The 21,955-nt window shown below is 46.2% G+C and overlaps 1 protein-coding gene across 4 annotated transcripts in view; it reads left to right on the top strand.

The window, feature by feature from the left end:
- Nucleotides 1-21,955, top strand: part of MLC1 (modulator of VRAC current 1) — a 118,607-nt gene that overhangs the window by 1,211 nt on the left and 95,441 nt on the right. For all 4 annotated transcript variants that reach the window (XM_068276345.1, XM_068276343.1, XM_068276344.1 and 1 more), the window contains exons 2-3: nt 5,063-5,233; nt 9,572-9,661. In XM_068276345.1, coding sequence (XP_068132446.1) covers nt 5,069-5,233; nt 9,572-9,661 — 255 coding nt within the window. In that variant the 5' untranslated portion in view covers nt 5,063-5,068. The remainder of the gene's footprint in view (nt 1-5,062; nt 5,234-9,571; nt 9,662-21,955) is intronic.

The raw sequence follows: 21,955 nt of genomic DNA, 5'->3' as shown, positions 1-21,955 counted from the left end.
GATCTTTGCTAAGATCTTAGCAACAAGATTAGAGAGAATTAGTGATAAACTAATAAACCCACAGCAGACAGGTTTCATGAATGAAAGACAGACACAGGACAATATTTTTTCTGCAGTTACTTCTATTCACCATTGTAAGGAAAAAAAGATAGAAGGTGCACTGTTGACAACAGATGCTTAGAAAGCATTCGACAGGATGAACAGAGACTTCCTCTTTTCTACACTATCGAACTTTGGTATAGCAAACACTTTCATCAACAACATCAAGAGATTATATGCTAATCAATCAGCAAATGTAAAAATTAATGGCTCCCTCTCTAATACCTTCAGTGTCACTAATGCCGTCAGACAGGGCTGCCCACTGTCACCTATTCTCTTTAACCTAGGGTAATGCTGGGAATACACAGTTCATTTCTGCCGTGCATTTCTGCTCTCGATCGTTTTTGCTGCTCTATTCTGCAGTCGATTCTCTTATCTTCCGCTTGTTTTTCTTATCTTTTTCCATTCACGTCTATCAGAAATCGAGCGGCAAAAGAATTGAAAGGGAGATCGGACATTTCGGAAATTATCTATCGAACCATCTAACCAGCATTAGAAGACCTTACCCGTACTATCCAGGAAGATTCCGATATACATTGCTTGAGTATAAATTAATGGTATATGCCGATGATTTACTTTTTATGGTTACAAACCCGGTACGGTCAATCCCTAAAATAGATGAGATATTATCGGTATTCAGTAGCGAATCAAACTTTAAAATTAATACAATCAAATCACAGATCTTAGGCATTGGTTGCAGTGACAAAACAAAGTAAATAACTTAAGACTATTTGTAATTATTCGCTAGAACAAAACTACATGAAATATTTAGGTGTTAACCTATGCCAGGATTTTTAAAGATTATACCATTTAAACTTTGCTAAACTACAAACCGACTACCAACAAAACCTCCAAGCCTCCAACTATGGAACATTCCATATTACAATGTGTTAAGAAGAGCCGAAATAATTATAATGATGGTACTCCCAAAGACTTTGTTTATATTACAGAGTTTGCCAATAATGGTGCCTTATGGTTGGTTCAAGACCTGGGAAAGAATGTTCCAAAACTTTCTATGGAAAGGTAAAAAGGTCAGAGCTACCTACAGTAGACTTACTAAACCAAAAGAAAAGGGAGGATTAAGACTACCAGACGTCTATATATACTATCAGAACATCCACCTACTGAGAGTCCTCAATTGGAGGTTGGGCAGTTCAAGAAAAATATGGGTAGAAAGGGAACATGATTGTCTGGACACTGATAAACTACAACAAGAGGGGGATCTCTAAAAACATGCGGTAATTGACTGGTTAAATCACTCAGGCGTGCACCACCTCTACTAGGCTAAAATACATCATGCCTTGCGTCCAAACAAATGCAACACTGGTGGTGCACACCTGAGTAATTATCCAGTCAATTGCAGCATGTTTTTAGGGATGCACCCCCCCCTCTTCTTTTTTTGCTGTATGTAACTTCCAGGTTCGCTGCTCCCAGTCTGTATTCCTACGTTTACTGTTTGCATGGTAAGTAATGTTTCATTAGTAATTATGCATATGATTTGCATCTGATTTGAATGTGAAGTGTGCAGTTAGCTTAATGGATGCACTGGCCCTCTCCTCACTGTCCATTAAATATAAGTTACACATTTTTGCCTAGCTGCTCCCAGGGTTATACGTATGTTGTTCTGTCTTAGGTTAAGCCTCTTGCCCGGAGGATTACCTCATTGTGGTGCAAGAGTGTAGTATATTATACTTTGCATGCAAACTATAGTGGAAGCTAAAGATCCTCCATAGTATAATAAATGTAGCATTTGTTTGGATGCAGGGCATGCATTCTTAGCCTAATAGAGTTGGTGTATGCCTGAACAATTAACCAATGAATTGCAGCATGTTTTTAGGGATGCTCAACTGCGCCCCCTTCCCCCTCTTGCTTTGCTATAGTATGTAACTACCAGGTTAGCTGCCCCCAGCCCGTATTCCTGAGTTTTCTGTTTGCATGGTAAGTAATGGTTCATTAGTAGTTATGCATATGATTTGCATCTGATTTGAATGTGAAATGTGCAGTTAGCTTATTAGAACTGCTGCACATGTGAGGTGTTGGTCATTTCGCATGCAGCCTGTTGTGTTATGTGCATGTCCTCTCCTCACTGATAAACTACAGTCATGTCACTACACAACAATTAAAGCAATAGCCAACCAAACTACACACCCACAGTTTTTGCCACAATCAGCATGTAATGTGCTCCCCAAAATGGCTTAGCTCCACTAGCATCAATTAAAATATGCAAAAATGTCCAAAGGTCACAACACAAGCTGGTTTACCCAAAACAAAGTAGATTCTGATATAAGGATAGTACAGTTTATAAGGAAAGGGGTAAACATCTGCGCTACATCATTAGGTGAATTACAGATCCATAGTTTCATGAAGAGAATCACTGGAACTTTTGGGAAATGCAGGTCAGATCTTACAACTTTTAAAAAACTTTTCCTCGTCGCTCAAGTCCCTGCTAATTCACTAAGCAGACTATATAATGAGAAAAATTCAAGTACCAACACCATAGATAAACTCTGTAGCAGATGGAAGACAGACCTCAGTATCCAAATACCCTCTGATGTTAGACCTTTGATTTTTAGGCAAATATGGTTCAACTGCAACCCCTCCTTACAGCTACTACAACTGAAAATCATGAATCAATGGTATGTCACATCTGATAATAACCTAAATATTAACCACTTGAGGACCGCAGTGTTAAACCCCCCTAAAGACCAGGCAATTTTTCTGAAATTGGGCCACTGCAGCTTTAATGCTGGGCATACACGGCATTTTCAGCCCTTATCAATCGAGCCGCTGATGGCTCGATTGATAATATCCAACAGGTCCGATGACCTGCCGGGTAGATTACCCGCTGGCGGACAATAGCGGGGAATCGAGCGGGTGATAAGCGGGGACGAGCGGGGATAATTGGCTAGGTGTATGCTAGCATAATCGGCTAGGTGTATGCCTAGCATAAGGGCTCTCTGCATGGCCACACAACTCAGCACACAAGTGATTGCCCCCCCCCCCTTTTTTTCTCCCCACCAACAGAGCCTTCTGCTGGTGGAGTCTGATCGCCCCCCAGCTGTGTGTTTATATTTCTACAAATATTTATGTTATTATTTTTTATTAAACTTCCTTATTTTTTTTTATTTTTGTATTCCCCCTCTCTCCCCCCGCCAGCCAATCAGCGTGATCGCCTGTCATAGTCTTCAGCCTATGACAGACAGCCGATCACTTTCCTGCCTCTGGAGGGGACAGCCGTGTCACACGGCTGTCCCCAGTGAAGCGCTGCCTAATCCCAGCACCGTACTATGTTAACCTCCCTGGCGTTTTCCCAGGATTTCTGTGCAAAAAGTGATAAAATTTATTTTTAAAACTTTTTTTTTCCTGTAACTTGCCAAAATGTGTCAAGCAAGGGTCTAGTATACAGTGCAGGAGAGTATTGATGTGTATGCACGTTTATACTGTTCACAGCATGTTTTTATGGACGGATATATCTGTCCATACCGCTAGGGAGGTGGTTAATAGACTGCGTTTTCGCCATTTAACAGTCTCCTAGACTGAAGAGCTCTGTCATTCATGCGGAGATGCGCGCGCATCAGCGCCACACCGGGATTGCTTCCTACTCTTATATCTGGTGGTCCTGTCATAACCTCCCACTTTTTTGGGCAGGATATCTCAAGGTTTTGTTGTTTGGCTAGATAAAAACTGTGACATATGGGCGCTATTTGGATTATACCATAGCGAAGTCAAAGATGATACAAAAACCCTTATTATTATAGGAATGCTGGTAGCAGGAGACACAGTTAGGAAGCACTGGCTTAAACCTACCATAATACCTCAATTTAAAGCGGAATATAACCCAGCATTTCTTCTTTGCTCTAAAAAATTATTTACAGCATATTATTTTTTTTTCCAAGCCAGCATTGGAAGGGTTACACACAGAGCTTGAAAGTTCATTGCATTAAAATCTGGACACATCTGAAGTTGTAGATAATGTTATTTTGTGTTTACTTAAATGTATCAAGTGAGGAATGTGACACATTCTCTGACTGTGCAGAAGCAGCTGGAGACAGAGAGACACTGAAAGCATGTCTGCCTTGAATACATAATGAATAAAACCAGTTATTATTAAAATGCAAAGTCAGCTCATAAAGCAAACAACTGTACTTTTGGGAACCTATAATTTCTAAATGAATAATAATACTTATGCACAAATGCAAATATGATAACCATGTGGCATATAAAAAGTAGGAAAACATGTTTTTATTGAATATTATGTCAAGGTGTTAAACCGCTTTAAAGAATGGTTAGCGGTTATGGAACATAAGCTTAGTAGAGAGGTAGCCCTGGTGAGGAGAATATCCAGGAAAACCAGCTTAGTGTTTTAGTTATCCAAGTGGCCGGAAATAAGAAAGTTACCGTAATATAACTGTAATACCAACATTTTTGCTGTTGATTGTTGAATGTATGGAATTAGAGTCATTGTGACTGAGGCCAGTAATGCCCGACACAGCTTACCAAAGTCAGCTTGTTGTGGCATATGATGAATTAGAGACATAACCTATATGTCTGAACTTTGGTACAGTTAAACAATACATACATTGTGTAAAAAATATTTTCTGTCAACTCTTAAATAAACAGCAACCTATGATGCTACTATTTGCCCGCTGCTAGGAGCGAGACAATGAAGCCTGCTATACTAGCCAGGCTATTGGCACTCAGTGCAGCTGATGTTTGCAAAAAAAAAAAAGTAGGTAAAAAAAAGCTATTATCAAACTTATCATGAGTAATTTCTTGCTTGGTAGGAGCTGTAAACGTATTTTACTGATAAGGATTGAAAATATCTCCTTGGAGAAAACTCATTTACCGGTGATATAACTCACACACCTAGTTCTGGCTTTAAGAATAATTATTGTCTTTTCTTTCTTGTTCTTTTAACTTATACATTTGTAGTTTTGATTTTTGCATTTGCACTTCTCCTTAGATCATCATGAGCAAAGAGGATGTATATAATGAAGAATATAGTTATGACAGGATGGCTTCCTTTGAGTTAGGGGTGGAAGACAGCAGGAAGTACCAGGAGAATCTGAAATCTCCTGATGGCATGCACCCATGTGTTAAATACAAAACTTGGATATTTTCTCTGTTGATCGGGGTAAGTATGGACAGCAAAAATCACCTGTTATGTATGATATTTTTGTATAACTTACTGTATATATGCACTTTTCAATGTCCATGCCATATAGTATCCATGAATTGACTTCAATCCAATGCCTTTTTGATTTGTCTGGTGAAAATAAGTCAAATTCAAGTAAACTTCTTGAATAATAAAATTAGGCGGTAGTTGGATGGCAGTGCGGGGTTGAGCAAAGGTTTCTTCCACAAAGGAAGAACAGTGGCCGGTTTGAATACAGAGGGGAAGGTGTCGGTGGAGAAGAAGAAGGAGAGGTTGAACAGGTGGGTGAGGACAGGGGCCAGATCAGGTGTGGGTAGAGGGAGTCTGATAAGACCAGATCTATGGGGCAGGAAGTGTCAGGAGAAGTTGCCATCAGCTCGTTGACTTTCTCCGTGGTGACGGGAATTAAGGAAGTAGGGTGGGGGGAAAGGCAGGAGTAAGGTGGGGGAAGAGAATGGGGTGGTGAAGTGGAGGAGAGGGGAGAGATATCCCTCTGGATGGAGGTAATTTTGTTGATAAAGTGGTTTGACAGGTCAGTGGCTGAGAGGGTGGGGGTTGGGTGGAGGGATTTGGTTGAGTAGGGCATTGAAGGTGGCAAAAAAATGACGTGGGTTGGAGGCTTAGGCAGCGATCAGACCAGTAAAGGATTTCTGTTTGCTATTAGCGAGGGCAGTATGGTATATCTGAATCTTGGTTGTGTACTCCAGGAAGTCGTGGTTATTGCGGGATTTCCTCCATTTGCGTTCTACAGCTTGTATCTCTTTTTGTAGGTTTCTAGTGAGGGTAGTATGCCAAGGTTGGAGGTTGGGGCGACAGCAGAGCTGGATTATCCACCAGGCAACACAAGCAGCTGCTTTGATCTATTGAAAGGTTAGGGCCCGGCACCTCCAATAAAGATTTATTGCCGCTGTTGATGTAACTCTTTATGGTCCATTAAAAACAGTCTTCAGGATTTCTCTCTGTAACAGATAATAAGACACATACAGACAGTGTTTTCTCCAGGATATTCCCCTCCCTCCCCTCCTCCTTAGTTTAGCTGTCAGACACAGGTGGGGTCTGGAATGACTAATGTTATTTGTGTGATCTCTGTCCAGCGATCTCCACTAATAAAAATGTTTTGACACATAGTTTGACACACTGTGGCATTATTTGCAGAGTTTGAGCAGAGAGGAGCAAAGTATCTATTACAGGGGGGAAGGGGGGAGATTTCCCCCAGGCCTTTCATTCAGTGATTTATGGCCAGTACAGTGCCTGGTGTATTCAGGGTTGTTGTTGTTGTAAGGCAATGTGAAACACTAGGCTAGCTGATAAAAGTGCAAATTAGAGAAAAGGCAAGCTGGTAAATATACACAGCATGATGCAGAGCTTCCCTGGAAGGTCTGTGGGCAAAAATCTCTTTTCTGAGGGATTTTAACAGCAATCGCGATTTTACTATGATTTTAACCTCCCTGGCGTTCTATTAAGATCGCCAGGGCGGCTGCGGGAGGGTTTTTTTTAATAAAAAAACAAACTATTACATGCAGCCAACTGAAAGTTGGCTGCATGAAAGCCCACTAGAGGGCGCTCCTAGTGCGTACTTCTGATCGCCTCCGGCGATCAGAAGTAACAAGGAAGGCCGCAATGAGCAACCTTCCTTGTTTCCCTTTCCTCATCGCCATGGCGACGAGCGGAGTGACGTCATGGACGTCAGCCGACGTCCTGACGTGTGCCGCCTCCGATCCAGCCCTTAGCGCTGGCCGGAACTGTTTGTTCCGGCTGCGCTGGGCTCGGGCAGCTGGGGGGACCCTCTTTCGCCACTGCACGCGGCGGATCACCGCTGCACGCAGCGGATCGCCGCGCTGCGGAGGCGATCAGGTAGCACACGCGGCTGGCAAAGTGCCGGCTGCATGTGCTCCTTTTTATTTGAAACAAATCGGCCCATCAGGGCCTGAGCGGCACCCTCCGGCGGTACTGGACGAGCTGAGCTCGTCCAGACCGCTAAGGAGGTCAATGTAGGTCAATTTGAGCGTTTTTTTAAAAGCTCTCAGAAAGCTCTGATGGCTAAAAGTGCTCAGAAAATCACTTATAGTGTGTCTGAGTCCTTAGCATTTGTACGCTGCCGGTGAGTTGGGCGCCAGGAGCGCCGAATTGATGGCTCTTCCTGCTGCCACTAAACTCCCCGGCGACGTTAAATACTATTCCCCCTCCGAGTCGTCGCAATTCTGAGGGAGGTGTAATTTGTGGTATGGCGATCACCGGAGCCAGAATTTTCCTTGCGTATTATTGCATATTATTGCTGATATGGGGCTCCTGGTTTGGGTAGCCGGTGCTGAGTGCCGTGCACGAAAACCGCCTGCTTTGCCATCTTACTTCTCCAATCTTGTTATTAGAAACCATAATCTAAAGCATGCATCAATTGTTAGAGGCAGATTCTTTCACTATGAACGGATCATAATGGCTTTTCCACCTGTCAGTACTGAGTATGGATGTTGCCTATAGGGTTTCATACTATAGTAAAGTGGGTTGTGTGCAGGCAGTGATGCACTGCCACTGACCACCAAAAAGGCATGGATGTTAAGGGGGGCGAGGGGGATTGGAGTGAAAACAGTGATGGGAGGGGTACCAAAACTTTTGGAAATTAGCATTAGCGAGGCAGGGATCATGGTGCCAAGAGGGAGGTCAGTAAAGATTTGTTACCTGACTGAGGGTGGTCTGATAAAGAGGGAGGAGATATCCGAGATGGAAGAGGGGCATATTTGAGGGATTAGTAGAGATGGTGGGGAAGGGGAGGACATAAGTGGGGGTCGGGAGGGGGAAGGAATGAGCCTTGGGGAATTAAAGTGACCATACATCTGTTGACATCTGGCTACCTATACTGGGGGGTGACAGCTTGCTATATATACTGGGAGGTCATCTGGCTACCTATAGTGGGGGGTCACTTGGCTACCTATGCTGGGGGAACATCTGGCTACCTTTCCTGGGGGGTTGTCTTGCTATCTCTTCTGGGGGGACATCTGGCTACTACCTATAGTAGGGGGACATCCAACTACCTATACTGCAGGGACATCTGGCCACCTATATTGGAGGGGCATCCTTTCAACAGGGTGGCTGAGGAAGGTGGCCCCAAATTTATTGCTCTGCTTGGGGCCCTGTGTGGTCTAAATCCGGCTCTGGGCGACGGTTAATTCGAAACGATGGGACTCATGTGAAGTAAATTGGAGAGAAGGGGGAGAGGTGAGGACACGGAAAGTTGCAGGACGGGGAAAGGAGAAGGCCCACCCTTTCCCGGGCATGCTATCAGGTCTGGAATTATGGCTGAGGTGTAGACCTCCATACCAGTGGGATGCAGCAACCAACAAGTCAGAGGGGGTGAGTCAGGTCTCAGTAAAGGCGAGGAAGGTTTTGAAGAAAGGAGTCATGGATGGTCATAAAGTTGTTACAAATGGATCTGGCATTCCAGAGATCGCAAGAGACAGGGAGAATGTGTCTGAGGATGGGGCGAATGGGAATGAGGTTGAGGTGAGGGTGTTCGTAGATATGTGTGTATGTCGGGGGAGTTAGTGTGGGTGGTGCAGTGGGGAATGGGGCTAGGTGGGCAGTTTTAGTCATGGGGGGTTAGTGGGAGTAAGGAGAGAATTGTGCGGGGACCAAAGTGGCCAGGGGACAAAGGGCAGGAGCAGATGGAGCCAGAACATGAAGTAGCGGTGGGGGGACGCAGGGGAAGGAGGAGCAGGTATGAGGGGAGACACATATTGGGTAAGACTGAAAAGGCTAAAGTTAAGATCTTCTGCATCTAGAGCACCAGGCACGACATAATATACTGGGTCTCTCTAGATCAGTGATGGCTAACCTTGGCACTCCAGCTGTGACAAAACTACAAATCCCATAATGTCTCTGCCTGCCCGAGTTATGCTTAGCGCTATCAGAGTATTGCAATGCTTGTTCAGGGGCTATGGCTAAAAGTATTATGCTTAGTGCACATAATGCAATTTTCCATCAGATCGATGGTCCAACCAATTATTTCCAAACCAAAAATACAATAAAAATGTACCTGTTAAAAAAATTATTTACAGGTCCAATCGGATTGCTGATCATTTTTTTAATTGATTTTTTAATCACTTCTATACATAATCGATCAGAAAAATGATCAGGAATCAGAACAGACCTGTCAGAAATAATAGATTTGACTGACAATTTATGGCACAAAGATAAATGCATTTCCCTACAGTAATCTATTAGCAAATAAAGATATGTTCTTTAAATATATTTTCCGTCTATATTTCTTTAGTGATTTTTTTAGACATATGATTTACTGAATTTTCTGCCTGTGTATTTCAGAGTTGTCTTCTTGCGATCTCAGTCTTTTCACTTTATCTTGGCAATGTGTACCCCTCTGAAATGGACTATTTAAGATGTGCCGCAGGATCTGTAAGTACCGGTATTCATATTCCTACTTGCTAAAGTACATCTGAGGCAGATCTCGGGTCAAAAAACAGAAACTTACCTGAGTAGATGGAAGCCTCTGAATCCTCCAGAGGCTTCCCACATCCTCCTCCCAACCACAGCGGCTGCCTGGGATCCTCCTGAAGATCGCAACCGCACTTCCCTTCATGCATGAGTGTGGCCATGCTGCAGCCATACGAGTACAGCCACACCTGCACAGTACAGTCTTTGTTATCTGCCACTCAGTGGCGTAGCTAAGGAGCTGTGGGCCCCGATGCAAGTTTTTCAATGGGACCCCCCCCAAGCACTCTATGCATAACAATTGATACGGCACACCAAAACCTGTCAATGGCAAAGTGTCAGAGGTGCAAGAAGGGGATGGGGAACAGCTTGTTAGTGATTACCACTATTCAAAGTATCTATGGAAGTGATTATTATGAGCACAGTACCAATAGAGAGCTAATGCTGCAGTTGAGGGAGGGCCCTTCGGGGCGGTTGCTACCTCTGCACCCCCTATTGCTACGCCCCTGCTGCCACTGACAGGGACAGGCTAGTGCTGGATAAGTGTGCTTTCTGGTGGCTTGAGACTCAATGTTAAAAATAGGCCCAGCTAATATAATACTATACCCAACTCTTATATATATATCATGAACTCTGTATTAAATCTTAAAGAGAATCTGTACTGTCCAATTTGTACTATAAAAAACATACCAATCGAGTCACTGTGATCCATCTTTGCCGCTTCTGCCACTCCCCGCCACGATCCTGGCTTTTAATCGCCAGTTTTAGGCAGTGTTTACAAACAAAAACATGGCCGCTAACCAGGAAGTGATGTTTGTGTGTGTGTGTGTATATATATATATATATATATATATATATATATATATATACACACTCACCTAAAAGATTATTAGGAACACCTGTTCAATTTCTCATTAATGCAGTTATCTAATCAACCAATCACATGGCAGCTGCTTCAATGCATTCAGGGGTGTGGTCCTGGTCAAGACAATCTCCTGAACTCCAAACTGAATGTCAGTATGGGAAAGAAAGGTGATTTAAGCAATTTTGAGCGTGGCATAGTTGTTGGTGCCAGAGGGGATGGTCTGAGTATTTCACCATCTGCTCAGTTACTGGGATTTTCACGCATAACCATTTCTAGGATGGTGTGAAAAGGGAAAAACATCCAGTATGCGGCAGTCCTGTGGGCGAAAATGTGTTGTTGATGCTAGAAGTCAGAGGAGAATGGGCCGACTGATTCAAGCTGATAGAAGAGCAACATTGACTGAAATAACTTGTTACAACCGAGGTATGCAGCAAAGCATTTGTAAAGCCACAACCTTGAGTCGGATGGGCTACAACAGCAGAAGACCCCACCGGGTACCACTCATCTGCACTAAAAATAGGAAAAAGAGGCTACAATTTGCACAAGCTCACCAAAATTGGACAGTTGAAGACTGGAAAACTGTTGCCTGGTCTGATGAGTCTCAATAGAGTCAGAATTTGGCGTAAACAGAATGAGATCATGGATCCATCATGCCTTGTTACCACTGTGCAGGCTGCTGGTGGTGGTGTAATGGTGTAGGGGATATTTTCTTGGCACACTTTAGGCCCCTCAGTGCCAATTGGGCATCGTTTAAATACCACGGGCTACCTGACCATTGTTTCTGCCCATGTCCATCCCTTCATGACCACCATGTACCCATCCTTTGATGGCTACTTCCAGCAGGATAATGCACCATGTCACAAAGCTCGAATCATTTCAAATTGGTTTCTTGAGCAATGACAATGAGTTCACTGTACTAAAATGGCCCCCACAGTAGTGTTGGGCGAACAGTGTTCGCCACTGTTCGGGTTCTGCAGAACATCACCCTGTTCGGGTGCTGTTCGCGTTCGGCCGAACACCTGATGGTGTTCGGCCTTTTAAGTATGGGTTCGCCCCGAACTACTAAATGGCCGCCGAACAGGGCCGAACAGGGCCCCTGTTCGGCCGAACAGAGCCCTGTTCGGCCGAATACTGCCCCCCTATGGGGTCGCAGGCATAAGGGGGGAGCATGCCCCGATCGCGGGGGGGGGGGGGGTCAGAAATCCCCCCCACCCCCTCCGCTAGCGCTCCCCCCTCTGCCCGCTTCCCCATACAAAAGTTTCAGGAAGTACCGGTCCGGTGGTAGTGGGTGGCTGGCAGTGGGCGGCACTGTGAAGTGAGTGACTGAGGAGGAGGAGTCCGGAGAGTGACGCGTTGAGGGAGGCCGGGCAGCGGGCGGTTCAGCAGTAGTACCGGGGGGGAATTTCCGACCCCCCCCCACGATCGGGGCATGCTCCCCCCTTATGCCTGCGACCCCATAGGGCCCCCAAAAGCGGGATGTTCGGGGAGTTCGGGGTTCGGCCCGAACATGCCGAACATTGCGGTCATGTTCGGCGAACTTTCCCGAACCCGAACATCCAGGTGTTCGCCCAACACTACCCCACAGTCACCAGATCTCAACCCAATAGAGCATTTTGGGATGTGATGGAACGGGAGCTTCGTGCCCTGGATGTGCATCCCACAAATCTCCATCAACTGCAAGATGCTCTCCTATCAATATGGGCCAACATTTCTAAAGAATGCTTTCAGCACCTTGTTGAATCAATGCCACGTAGAATTAAGGCCACATTTTGTCACATTACTGCCGCAAACATGCATCAATTTTATTGGAATTCCATGTGAAAGACCAATACAAAGTGGTGTACATGTGAGAAGTGGATCGAAAATCATACATCATTCCAAACATTTTTTACAAATAAATAACTGCAAAGTGGGGTGTGTGTAATTATTCGGCCCCCTGAGTCAATACTTTGTAGAACCACCTTTTGCTGCAATTACAGCTGCCAGTCTTTTAGGGTATGTCTCTACCAGCTTTGCACCTCTAGAGACTGAAATCCTTGCCCATTCTTCTTTGCAAAACAGCTCCAGCTCAGTCAAATTAGATGGACAGCGTTTGTGAACAGCAGTTTTCAGATCTTGCCTCGATTGGATTTAGATCTGTACTTTGACTGGGCCATTCTAACACATGGATATGTTATGTTTTAAACCATTCCATTGTTGCCCTGGCTTTATGTTTAGGGTCATTGTCCTGCTGGACGGTGAACCTCCGCCCCTGTCTCAAGTCTTTTGCAGTCTCCAAGAGGTTTTCTTCCAAGTTTGCCCTGTATTTGGCTCCATCCATCTTCCCATCAACTCTGACCAGCTTCCCTGTCCCTGCTGAAGAGATGCACCCCCAGAGCATGATGCTGCCACCAGCATATTTGACAGTGGGGATGGTGTGTTCATAGTGATGTGCAGTGTTAGTTTTCCGCCACACATAGCGTTTTGCATTTTGGCCTAAAAGTTCCATTTTGGTCTCATCTGACCAGAGCATCTTCTTCCACATGGTTGCTGTGTCCCCCACATGGCTTGTGGCAAACTGCAAACGGGACTTCTTATGCTTTCTGTTAACAATGCCTTTCTTCTTGCCACTCTTCCATAAAGGCCAACTTTGTACAGTGCATGACTAATAGTTGTCCTATGGACAGAGTCTCCCACCTGTGCTGTAGATCTCTGCAGCTCGTCCAGAGTCACCATGGGCCTCTTGACTGCATTTCTGATCAGCGCTCTCCTTGTTCGGCCTGTGAGTTTAGGTGAATGGCCTTGTCTTGGTAGGTTTACAGTTGTGCCATACTCCTTCCATTTCTGAATGATTGCTTGAACAGTGCTCCGTGGGATGTTCAAGGCTTTGGAAATCTTTTTGTAGCCTAAGCCTGCTTTAAATTTCTCAATAACTTGATCCCTGACCTGTCTTGTGTGTTGTTTGGACTTCACGGTGTTGTTGCTCCCAATATTCTCTTAGACAACCTCTGAGGCCCTCACAGAGCAGCTGTATTTGTACTGACATTAGATTACACACAGGTGCACTCTATTTAGTCATTAGCACTCATCAGGCAATGTCTATAGGCAACTGACTGCACTCAGATCAAAGGGGGCCGCATAATTATGCACACAGCACTTTGCAGTTATTTATTTGTAAAAAATGTTTGGAATGATGTATGATTTTCGTTCCACTTCTCATGTGTACACTACTTTGTGTTGGTCTTTCATGTGGAATTCCAATAAAATTGATTCATGTTTGTGGCAGTAATGTGACAAAATGTGGAAAACTTCAAGGGGGCCGAATACTTTTGCAACCCACTATATATATATATATACTACAAGTTTTTATTACATAGTGAATTATCTGCACTCCAGTCTGGGATTCTCACAGTTTCTCAGCCCGTGACAGGCAGCTCCCTTCCCCCTTCAGTCTCACAAACTGCACAAGCTGAAACTGAGAGAAGAGAGTGAGGAGTAAACAAAGCACACAGAGCCTGCAGGGGGCATGCATAATTTGTATTCATTACAACTTCCTTCTGGGAAGGCAACTTCCTATCTGGGAAGACAAAGCTTGACAAAGAAAAGAAGATTAGATATATTACAGAGTGCAACTAGAAAAGGATGCAGTAATCCAGACCACATTAGAAGGTATAGGAACTTCTAGGATAGAGGAAATAAGGCTGAACATTTTGTTACAGAGTCTCTTTAAAATACAGTAAGTGAAAGGCTAAAAGCAGAGCATAGAGAGGAGTCATTTACACCCTGAGGAAACGCCCAAAGGGGGCATGAAATGCGTAGGTGGGCGGAAGCTACATCACGCCTGGCCAGGCCCAGCACCATCGCCTTGCCACGCTGGAAATACCACGCTGCGCGGCTGACCAAACGCTGAGACTGCTAGGTGAAAGGACGAGACTGAGTGCCGAGACCCAGAGGTAGGAAAGGCTGGGGCGCCAGCCAACCGAGGATCCACACACCACCACCTAGAGGTAGTGATATATGCGCAGGTCCACACGATATACAGCCTGGAATCCAGCAATAACCCGAGAGACTCTGTTGAATCAACTGAACAACACTGCGGTGAGATGCATATATACATGTCCATATAATATTGTTTTGACAATGCTGTGGACCTAAACGCTGAATCTAAGGAGAAGTATGTGGTCGCATGTTGATATGCTGCTATGAGAAAGTACAGCGTGCACTTCCTCTGCATGTAATAGGACTAATCCAGCATGTGCTTTGCAACTAACATCTATCTTGGATAGGTGATGCATGTGACACTTGGCTATATGCTGTGGATGCTTACAACTTGCAGGATGAACTTTGCTGTATTAATGTATATGTTACGGCCAGAACCCGAAGTTTGGCCACTTCTAGTTCTGGCCGGCCACTTCGGGTTCTGGCCGGCCAATGTGCGAAGTGGCCGCTGCGCTGCGGCCAATGTTAGAAATGGATTTATTCCTGTGACATTCATGTATCTTCTGGCCGCAGCGCAGCGGCCAAACGTATAACCACTTAGTTAATTTATTGCAATTAAGCCGGCGGCAATGTAACAATTCAAGCCACCGGCTTTTTATCTGCCTCTCTCACTCTCTCTCCTCTTATGGGCAGCCGGCGGGGGACACGCGTGTCCCCGAGAGTCGTTCGTCGCACCAGGAAAGCAGAGCGGGGAGGCTGTAGACATTGCTTCTGCCAGCACCCGCTCTGCAAGAACGGCAGGATAACCCTGCCGCGACAAACGACTCCGGGGGGGGGGGACACTCGTGTCCCCGCCGGCTGCCCATGGAAGAGCGAGAGAGGCGGGGGGAAGGAGGAGAGAGAGGCGGGGGGAGAAGGAGAGAGAGGCAGAGAAAAAGCCGGTGGCTTGAATTGTTACATTGCCGCCGGCTTAATTGCATGAAATTAACTAAGTGGTTATACGTTTGGCTGCTGCGCTGCGGCCAGAAGATACATTAATGTCACAGGAATAAATCCATTTCTAACATTGGCCGCAGCGCAGCGCCCACTTCGTACATTGGCCGGCCAGAACCCGAAGTGGCCGGCCAGAACTAGAAGTGGCCAAACTTCGGGTTCTGGCCGTAACATATACATTAGGTGCTCGGATGGTATCACCAATATCAAGACATTGCAGTTACACTTTAGATTAGAGTGCATGAGGTATGTGTGATTGGTGCATGTGATTGTCGTGAGCTGGCCAGCGACGTGTATTTTGATAGCTCCGCTACTTGCTCTTTGTTTTTATGATTTCTTACTATTCACATTTGTATAATAAAGTATTTGATTTTTGCACATACACTTGATACCATATTTGCCTATTTTTGAATAACTGAAAGTATAATAACCTTGGGGGAGCTGTGGAACCCAGTCTTTAAAGGGAATGTTCGAGGGGGAAAAAAAACAAGTTCTTCTAACCCAGGGCATTCCTCCAGTCCCTGGCAGCCAATATACCCTTGCCATTTGGCATCTTCTGTGCCTGCGCGAGTGTGCGGCCACGCCGATCGCTCTCACATGGCCTGGAGCGCGCAGAAGCAGGCGCAGAAGATGCCGACCTGGCGAGGTCATCTGCAACGGAGGGGACCCTGGGACGAGGGCCGGCCTTAGCTTTCACAGAGCCCTGAGCGAAACCTGATTTTTGTACCACCCCCTTCATCCCCCCACCCCACCTCCATTTAGAATGATAGCACAGTACCAACAATTTGCACCACGCGTTATAGCCGCAGTGCGCCCTCCCCAAAAAACGCCCTCAGACTCAGTATAGGTAGGTAGCCAGGTATAGGTGCCCCCAATATAGGATCTCATGTGTAGGTGCCCTCAATATAGGTTGACAACATAGGTGCCCCCAGTATAGGAAGTCAGTTGAAGGCCTCCATTCCCCCCCCCCCCCCATAGGTAGCCAGGCATAGGCGCCTCCAGTATTGGTAGCCAGGTGTTGGTACCCTCAATAAAGGTAGCCAGCCATAGGTGCCTCCAGTATAGGAAATCAGGTGTAGATGCCCTCAGTATAGGCAACCAGCTATAGGCGCCCCCTTGGAAGATGGTGCCCTGAGTGACCGATCCAGTCGCTCAGGTCAAAGGCCGGCTATGCCTGGGACACCAGAGCTGCCGCAAGGGACATATCAGCTTCCTCAGACATTCCCTTTAAGCACAGCAGAGCTTAAAAGAGCCTACGAAATTGGCCTACACCACTGTGAGTACTGCCAGCAATTTGTGCTGGCTGGTAGAGACTGCTGGTTAATTGAATTCCAGATAACCGGGACTCTTCTGTGTAATTATTATTACAGTAGAGCATTGGTTCCCAACTGGTGTGCCGTGACACACTTATGTGTCGCGGCAGCACCGGCTATGTCTCGCCCCCCTCCTCCTATTAGTGCAGGACTACAAGAAAATGGCTGCTGCCTGCATTTGTCAGAGGGCGGAAGCGGAGCATTGAGGACGGAGCTGAAGTGTGGATGCTTGGAGGGAAGGAGGAGAAGGGGCAGAGGGGTGGCCATGGAGTGGTGAGTTAGGGAAGTTTCTTCCTGTGGCACTGTGTGAGCACGTGGCAGCAGCACATTGTCCCTGCACCACCTGTCATATAGCATAGTGTACTGTCCCTACAGCTATTCTGTGCCAGCATTAGCAGAACATTATTCCTGCAGCCCAATGCTCATTGTGCAGCAGTGTTGTGTCCCTCTAAGCCCCATTGTGTTAATGGTAGTATATCACAGCAGCAGAAGCAGATAGTCCCTGCAGCCCCCATTGTGCCAGCAGCAGAAGGAGATTGTCCCTGCAGCCCCCACTGCACCAGCAGCAGAAGCAGATTGTCCCTGCAGCCCCCACTGCACCAGCAGCAGAAGCAGATTGTCCCTGCAGCCCCCACTGCACCAGCAGCAGAAGCAGATTGTCCCTGCAGCCCCCACTGCACCAGCAGCAGAAGCAGATTGTCCCTGCAGCCCCCACTGCACCAGCAGCAGAAGAAGATTGTCCCTGCAGCCCCCACTGCACCAGCAGCAGAAGCAGATTGTCCCTGCAGCCCCCACTGCACCAGCAGCAGAAGCAGATTGTCCCTGCAGCCCCCACTGCACCAGCAGCAGAAGCAGATTGTCCCTGCAGCCCCCACTGCACCAGCAGCAGAAACAGATTGTTTCTGAGCCCCTCATTGTTCCAGCAGCAGAAGCAGATTGTCCCTGCAGCCCCCACTGCACCAGCGGCAGAAGCAGATTGTCCCTGCAGCCCCCACTGCACCAGCAGCAGAAGCAGATTGTTTCTGAGCCCCTCATTGTTCCAGCAGCAGAAGCAGATTGTCGCTGCAGCCATTGATTGTGCTTTAATCATATTCATAAAAAAAGCTTTAGCCCTCATTTTCAAGTGTGTTCTGAAAATGCACTTTATTGATTTTCTGATTATTCTCCTTATTTTTCTATCATACATGATGTGTCACGTATATATGAATGTTTGGCGTGATGTGTCACGACCTGGAAAAGGTTGGGAACCACTGCAGTAGAGGCTCCTTATCCGGCACAGGTGGGGATTGCCTGATGCAGGATATGTGTTTCTGCTGGATGCTTAACTACCTGCGGACCGACGCAGTTTAAATCTACGGCGGGCGGGTGGCGCTGCGGTTCTGACCGGACGTAAACTCTACGTCCCATTCACCGCGCGCCACCGCCCGTCCCTGCCGCTCTCGACGCTCTGTCCCTGCCGCAATGTGCTGCCCTGCCGCCTCTATGACGGCAGAGCACTGTGAGCCGTGCAGGAACCGTTTTCATTGGCTCCTGGCCCTGTCATTCCTGTAAGCCATTCCCATTGGCTTACATTGAGTGACAGGGTCAGGAGCCAATGAAAGCGGCTCCTGACCGGCGCACAGCGCTCTGCCGTCATAGCGACGGCAGAGAGAGCAGCCTGCGGCGGGGACAGAGCGACGTGACCGGCGGGAGTGGCGGATTTAGCGGCGATTCGTCGGGAAGCGGCGGTTTACTGTACCAGCACCCTCTGGTCCTTAAAGGGAAGGTTCAAGCAAAATAAAAAAATGAGTTTCATTTACCTGGGGCTTCTACCAGCCCCATGCAGCTATCCTGTGCCCTCGTAGTCACTCACTGCTGCTCCAGTCCCCCGCTGACAGCTTGCCGACCTCTGAGGTCGGCGGGACGCATTGCGTACATTTTTACGCATTCCCGCTAGTACAGGAACAATAACACATACATTTTTACCTGTTACTGGTTTAATGCGTACATTTTTACGCATTGAACCAGTAATGCGTAAAAATGTATGTGTTAATGTTCCTGCACTAGCGGGAATGCGTAAAAATGTACGCAATGTGTCCCGCCGACCTCCGAGGTCGGCAAGCTGCCAGCTGGGGACTGGAGCAGCAGTGAGTGACTACGAGGGCACAGGATGGCTGCATAGGGCTGATAGAAGCCCCAGGTAAGTGAAACTCATTTTTTTTATTTTGCTTGGACATTCCCTTTAAGGGGGCAGAGGGTGCTGGTACTGAAGTGGTTAAAGAGGAACTCCAGTAAAAATAATGTAATTAAAAAAGTGCTTCATTTTTACAATAATTATGTATAAATGATTTAGTTAGTGTTTGCTCATTGTAAAAGCTTTCCTCTCCCTGATTTACATTCTGACATTTATCACGTGGTGACATTTTTACTGATAGGAGGTGATGTCAGTGAAAGTAGCTGCTATTTGCTTTTTTGGCAGTTGGAAACAGCTGTAAACAGCTATTTCCCACAATGCAACGAGGTTCACAGACAGGAAACTGCCAGGACCGTGGTCCTCACAGTTTCCTGTGGGAGGGGTTTCACCACACTGTCAGTCATACAGAGCCCCCTGATGATCCGTTTGTGAAAAGGAATAGATTTATCATGGGAAAGGGGGTATCAGCTACTGATTGGGATGAAGTTCAATTCTTGGTTACGGTTTCTCAGCGGATCGCTCAGAAATAGCCTTATCAGCTTGCCGACAGCGCGTACACACGTGCTACTGTCGGCTGACCATCCGCCCAGCAGGAGGGTCTGACGGACACGTCGTTTGCGGCGGTATGGTGTGCCTTTATGCTGAACTAATCAAAATAATTACAGCTGATCACAGGTGGAGCTAATTAGCTTGGTGTACATTTGAGAAGGTTGTTAGTTACACCTGATTGAATTTACAAGTATTCTTAGGAGGGAGTGATCATTTATCCTTCTTATGCTGGGAATACACGATGAGATTTTTCAGCACATTTAGGAATACACAAAGAGATTTTTCAGCAGATTTACTGTCCGATAAATTTTCCGATCATTTTTTCCATTCAACCCTATGCTAAATCGATCAGAAAAACGATCGAAAATCAGATCAGACATGTCGGAAATTATCTATCGAACCATCTATCTTCCCAAAAATCTCATGGTGTATTCCCAGCATCAGGCTCCCTGCACACTGCAAATCTGATTTGCGATTCCGATTTGTGATTCCGATTTTCCCTGGATGCTATCAAAAGAAAAATGCAGCATGCAGTACCAATTACAAAATCGGAAATTGAAATCGCATGTAAAAATCGATTAAAAATCGGAATCACATGTAGTGTGCAGTTAGCCTCAACGTGTTATTTTTTATGTGGCTGTTAAAAGTTGCATTGAGCAAATGCTCCTAACACTAACATCCCCCCTACATACCTAACACAACCTACAGCTTACAGCCAAGATGGTGTTTGGCTACATAATAGCCAAACAATGGGTTACCTTCCCCCGACACTGCCTCCGCCGATGTCTAATGCTAGGTACACCATACGTTTTTGCGTACGATAGATGAATTCTGCCGATTCCGATATTCCTTCCAAACGTTTTTTTTGGTCGATTTTACATAGAATTGAATGGAAAACAATAAGAAAAATGAACGGAAGATAATACAATCGACGGGAAAAAACTATAGGATGGAAAATCGACTACAAAAGTAAGTATTGTGCATTACACTTCCAGTGCTCAGCTATAGTATAGCCAAGTGTCTACCATTATTTCTGGTGCCCACATTAACCTCCTGGTGCTTGGCTATAGTATAGCTGTAACGATTGGTGTAGCAACACAGACGTCTGATTATGTGTGATCTGCAGAATCACCAATAATACAGACGCTATACCTGATTATGTGGTGATCTGCAGTATCACCAATAATACAAGTATAGCTGGTAAAATACAAAGTATGTAGTGCTTGGTGTAACAGTAACAGAATAGTTTAGCTAGACCTCACCAGAGGAGCTGGTGGGTACTATAGGTATACAGTAACTGAATAGTTTGACAAAATCTCACCAGAGAAGCTGGTGGGTACTATTAGAACACAGTAACTGATTAGTTTGGCTTACCCTCACCAGAGGAGCTGGTGGGTACTATTAGAACACAGTAACTGAATAGTTTGACAAAACCTCACCAGAGGAGCTGGTGGGTACTATTAGAACACAGTAACTGATTAGTTTGGCTTAACCTCACCAGAGGAGCTGGTGGGTACTATTAGAACACAGTAACTGAATAGTTTGACAAAACCTCACCAGAGGAGCTGGTGGGTACTATTAGAACACAGTAACTGAATAGTTTGACAAAACCTCACCAGAGGAGCTGGTGGGTACTATTAGAAGAACACCTCACCAGTGACAAGGGCTCACTGGTGAGTAGAAAGGTCAGACAGGCTAGGATCAGTAACAGGCGGGCAGGTACAGTACATAATCGGCAGGCAAGAGAGTAGTAAGATATCAGGCAGGGTTCAGTCAGAGGGTAGCCAGAGTCATACACAGAATATCAAAATACAGTAATACAATAATCCTAGTCTTGTGTGAAATCCCTGGTTTCCTCCCAGATCAAAGCACACCGGATACTATCTAAGGTCTGAGCGCTAACACGTGAGTATTCGCAACAGCAGACAAGTTGCGAGTGAACAGTGAAGGCTTATGAAGCAGAGGAGACCCCACAGCCGCGCCCACAACAATCAGCCAATCCGGAGCACCGTGAATCTCCTCTGACGTCAGCCGACCGGCTGGTCAGCTGACGCGCCTCCTCCCCGCATAAAGGTCCTGTCTCCGCCCGCGCCCGCGCGATACGGCAACCCTATGTGCAAAAGACAAACACGTCCTCGGCGTACTAGACGCCAGAGGCACGGGCGAAGTCCCTGAACAGGAAGGCAAGGCGGCTGCGGAGACACCCTGCGTGCCCGCAGCCGCCATTGCTGCGGATGTTACAGTATCCCCCCCTGAGGCGTGGACTCCGGACAAGATCCACCTGGTCTGTCAGGATGAAACTTATGAAACTCTTCCCTAAGCTCCTCTGCATGCATGCGACAAGCCAGCATCCAAGATCTCTCCTCTGGGCCATACCCTCTAACAGTGTACCAGGTACTGTAGGGAGTTACGCACTACCCGAGAATCCAATATCTGCTCTATCTCAT

This window comes from Hyperolius riggenbachi, chromosome 3 (genome assembly GCF_040937935.1).
Source record: "Hyperolius riggenbachi isolate aHypRig1 chromosome 3, aHypRig1.pri, whole genome shotgun sequence".
NCBI lineage: Eukaryota > Metazoa > Chordata > Amphibia > Anura > Hyperoliidae > Hyperolius > Hyperolius riggenbachi.
Note: the sequence above shows the minus strand (reverse complement) of the source record. Positions and strands in the feature narration are given on the sequence as shown.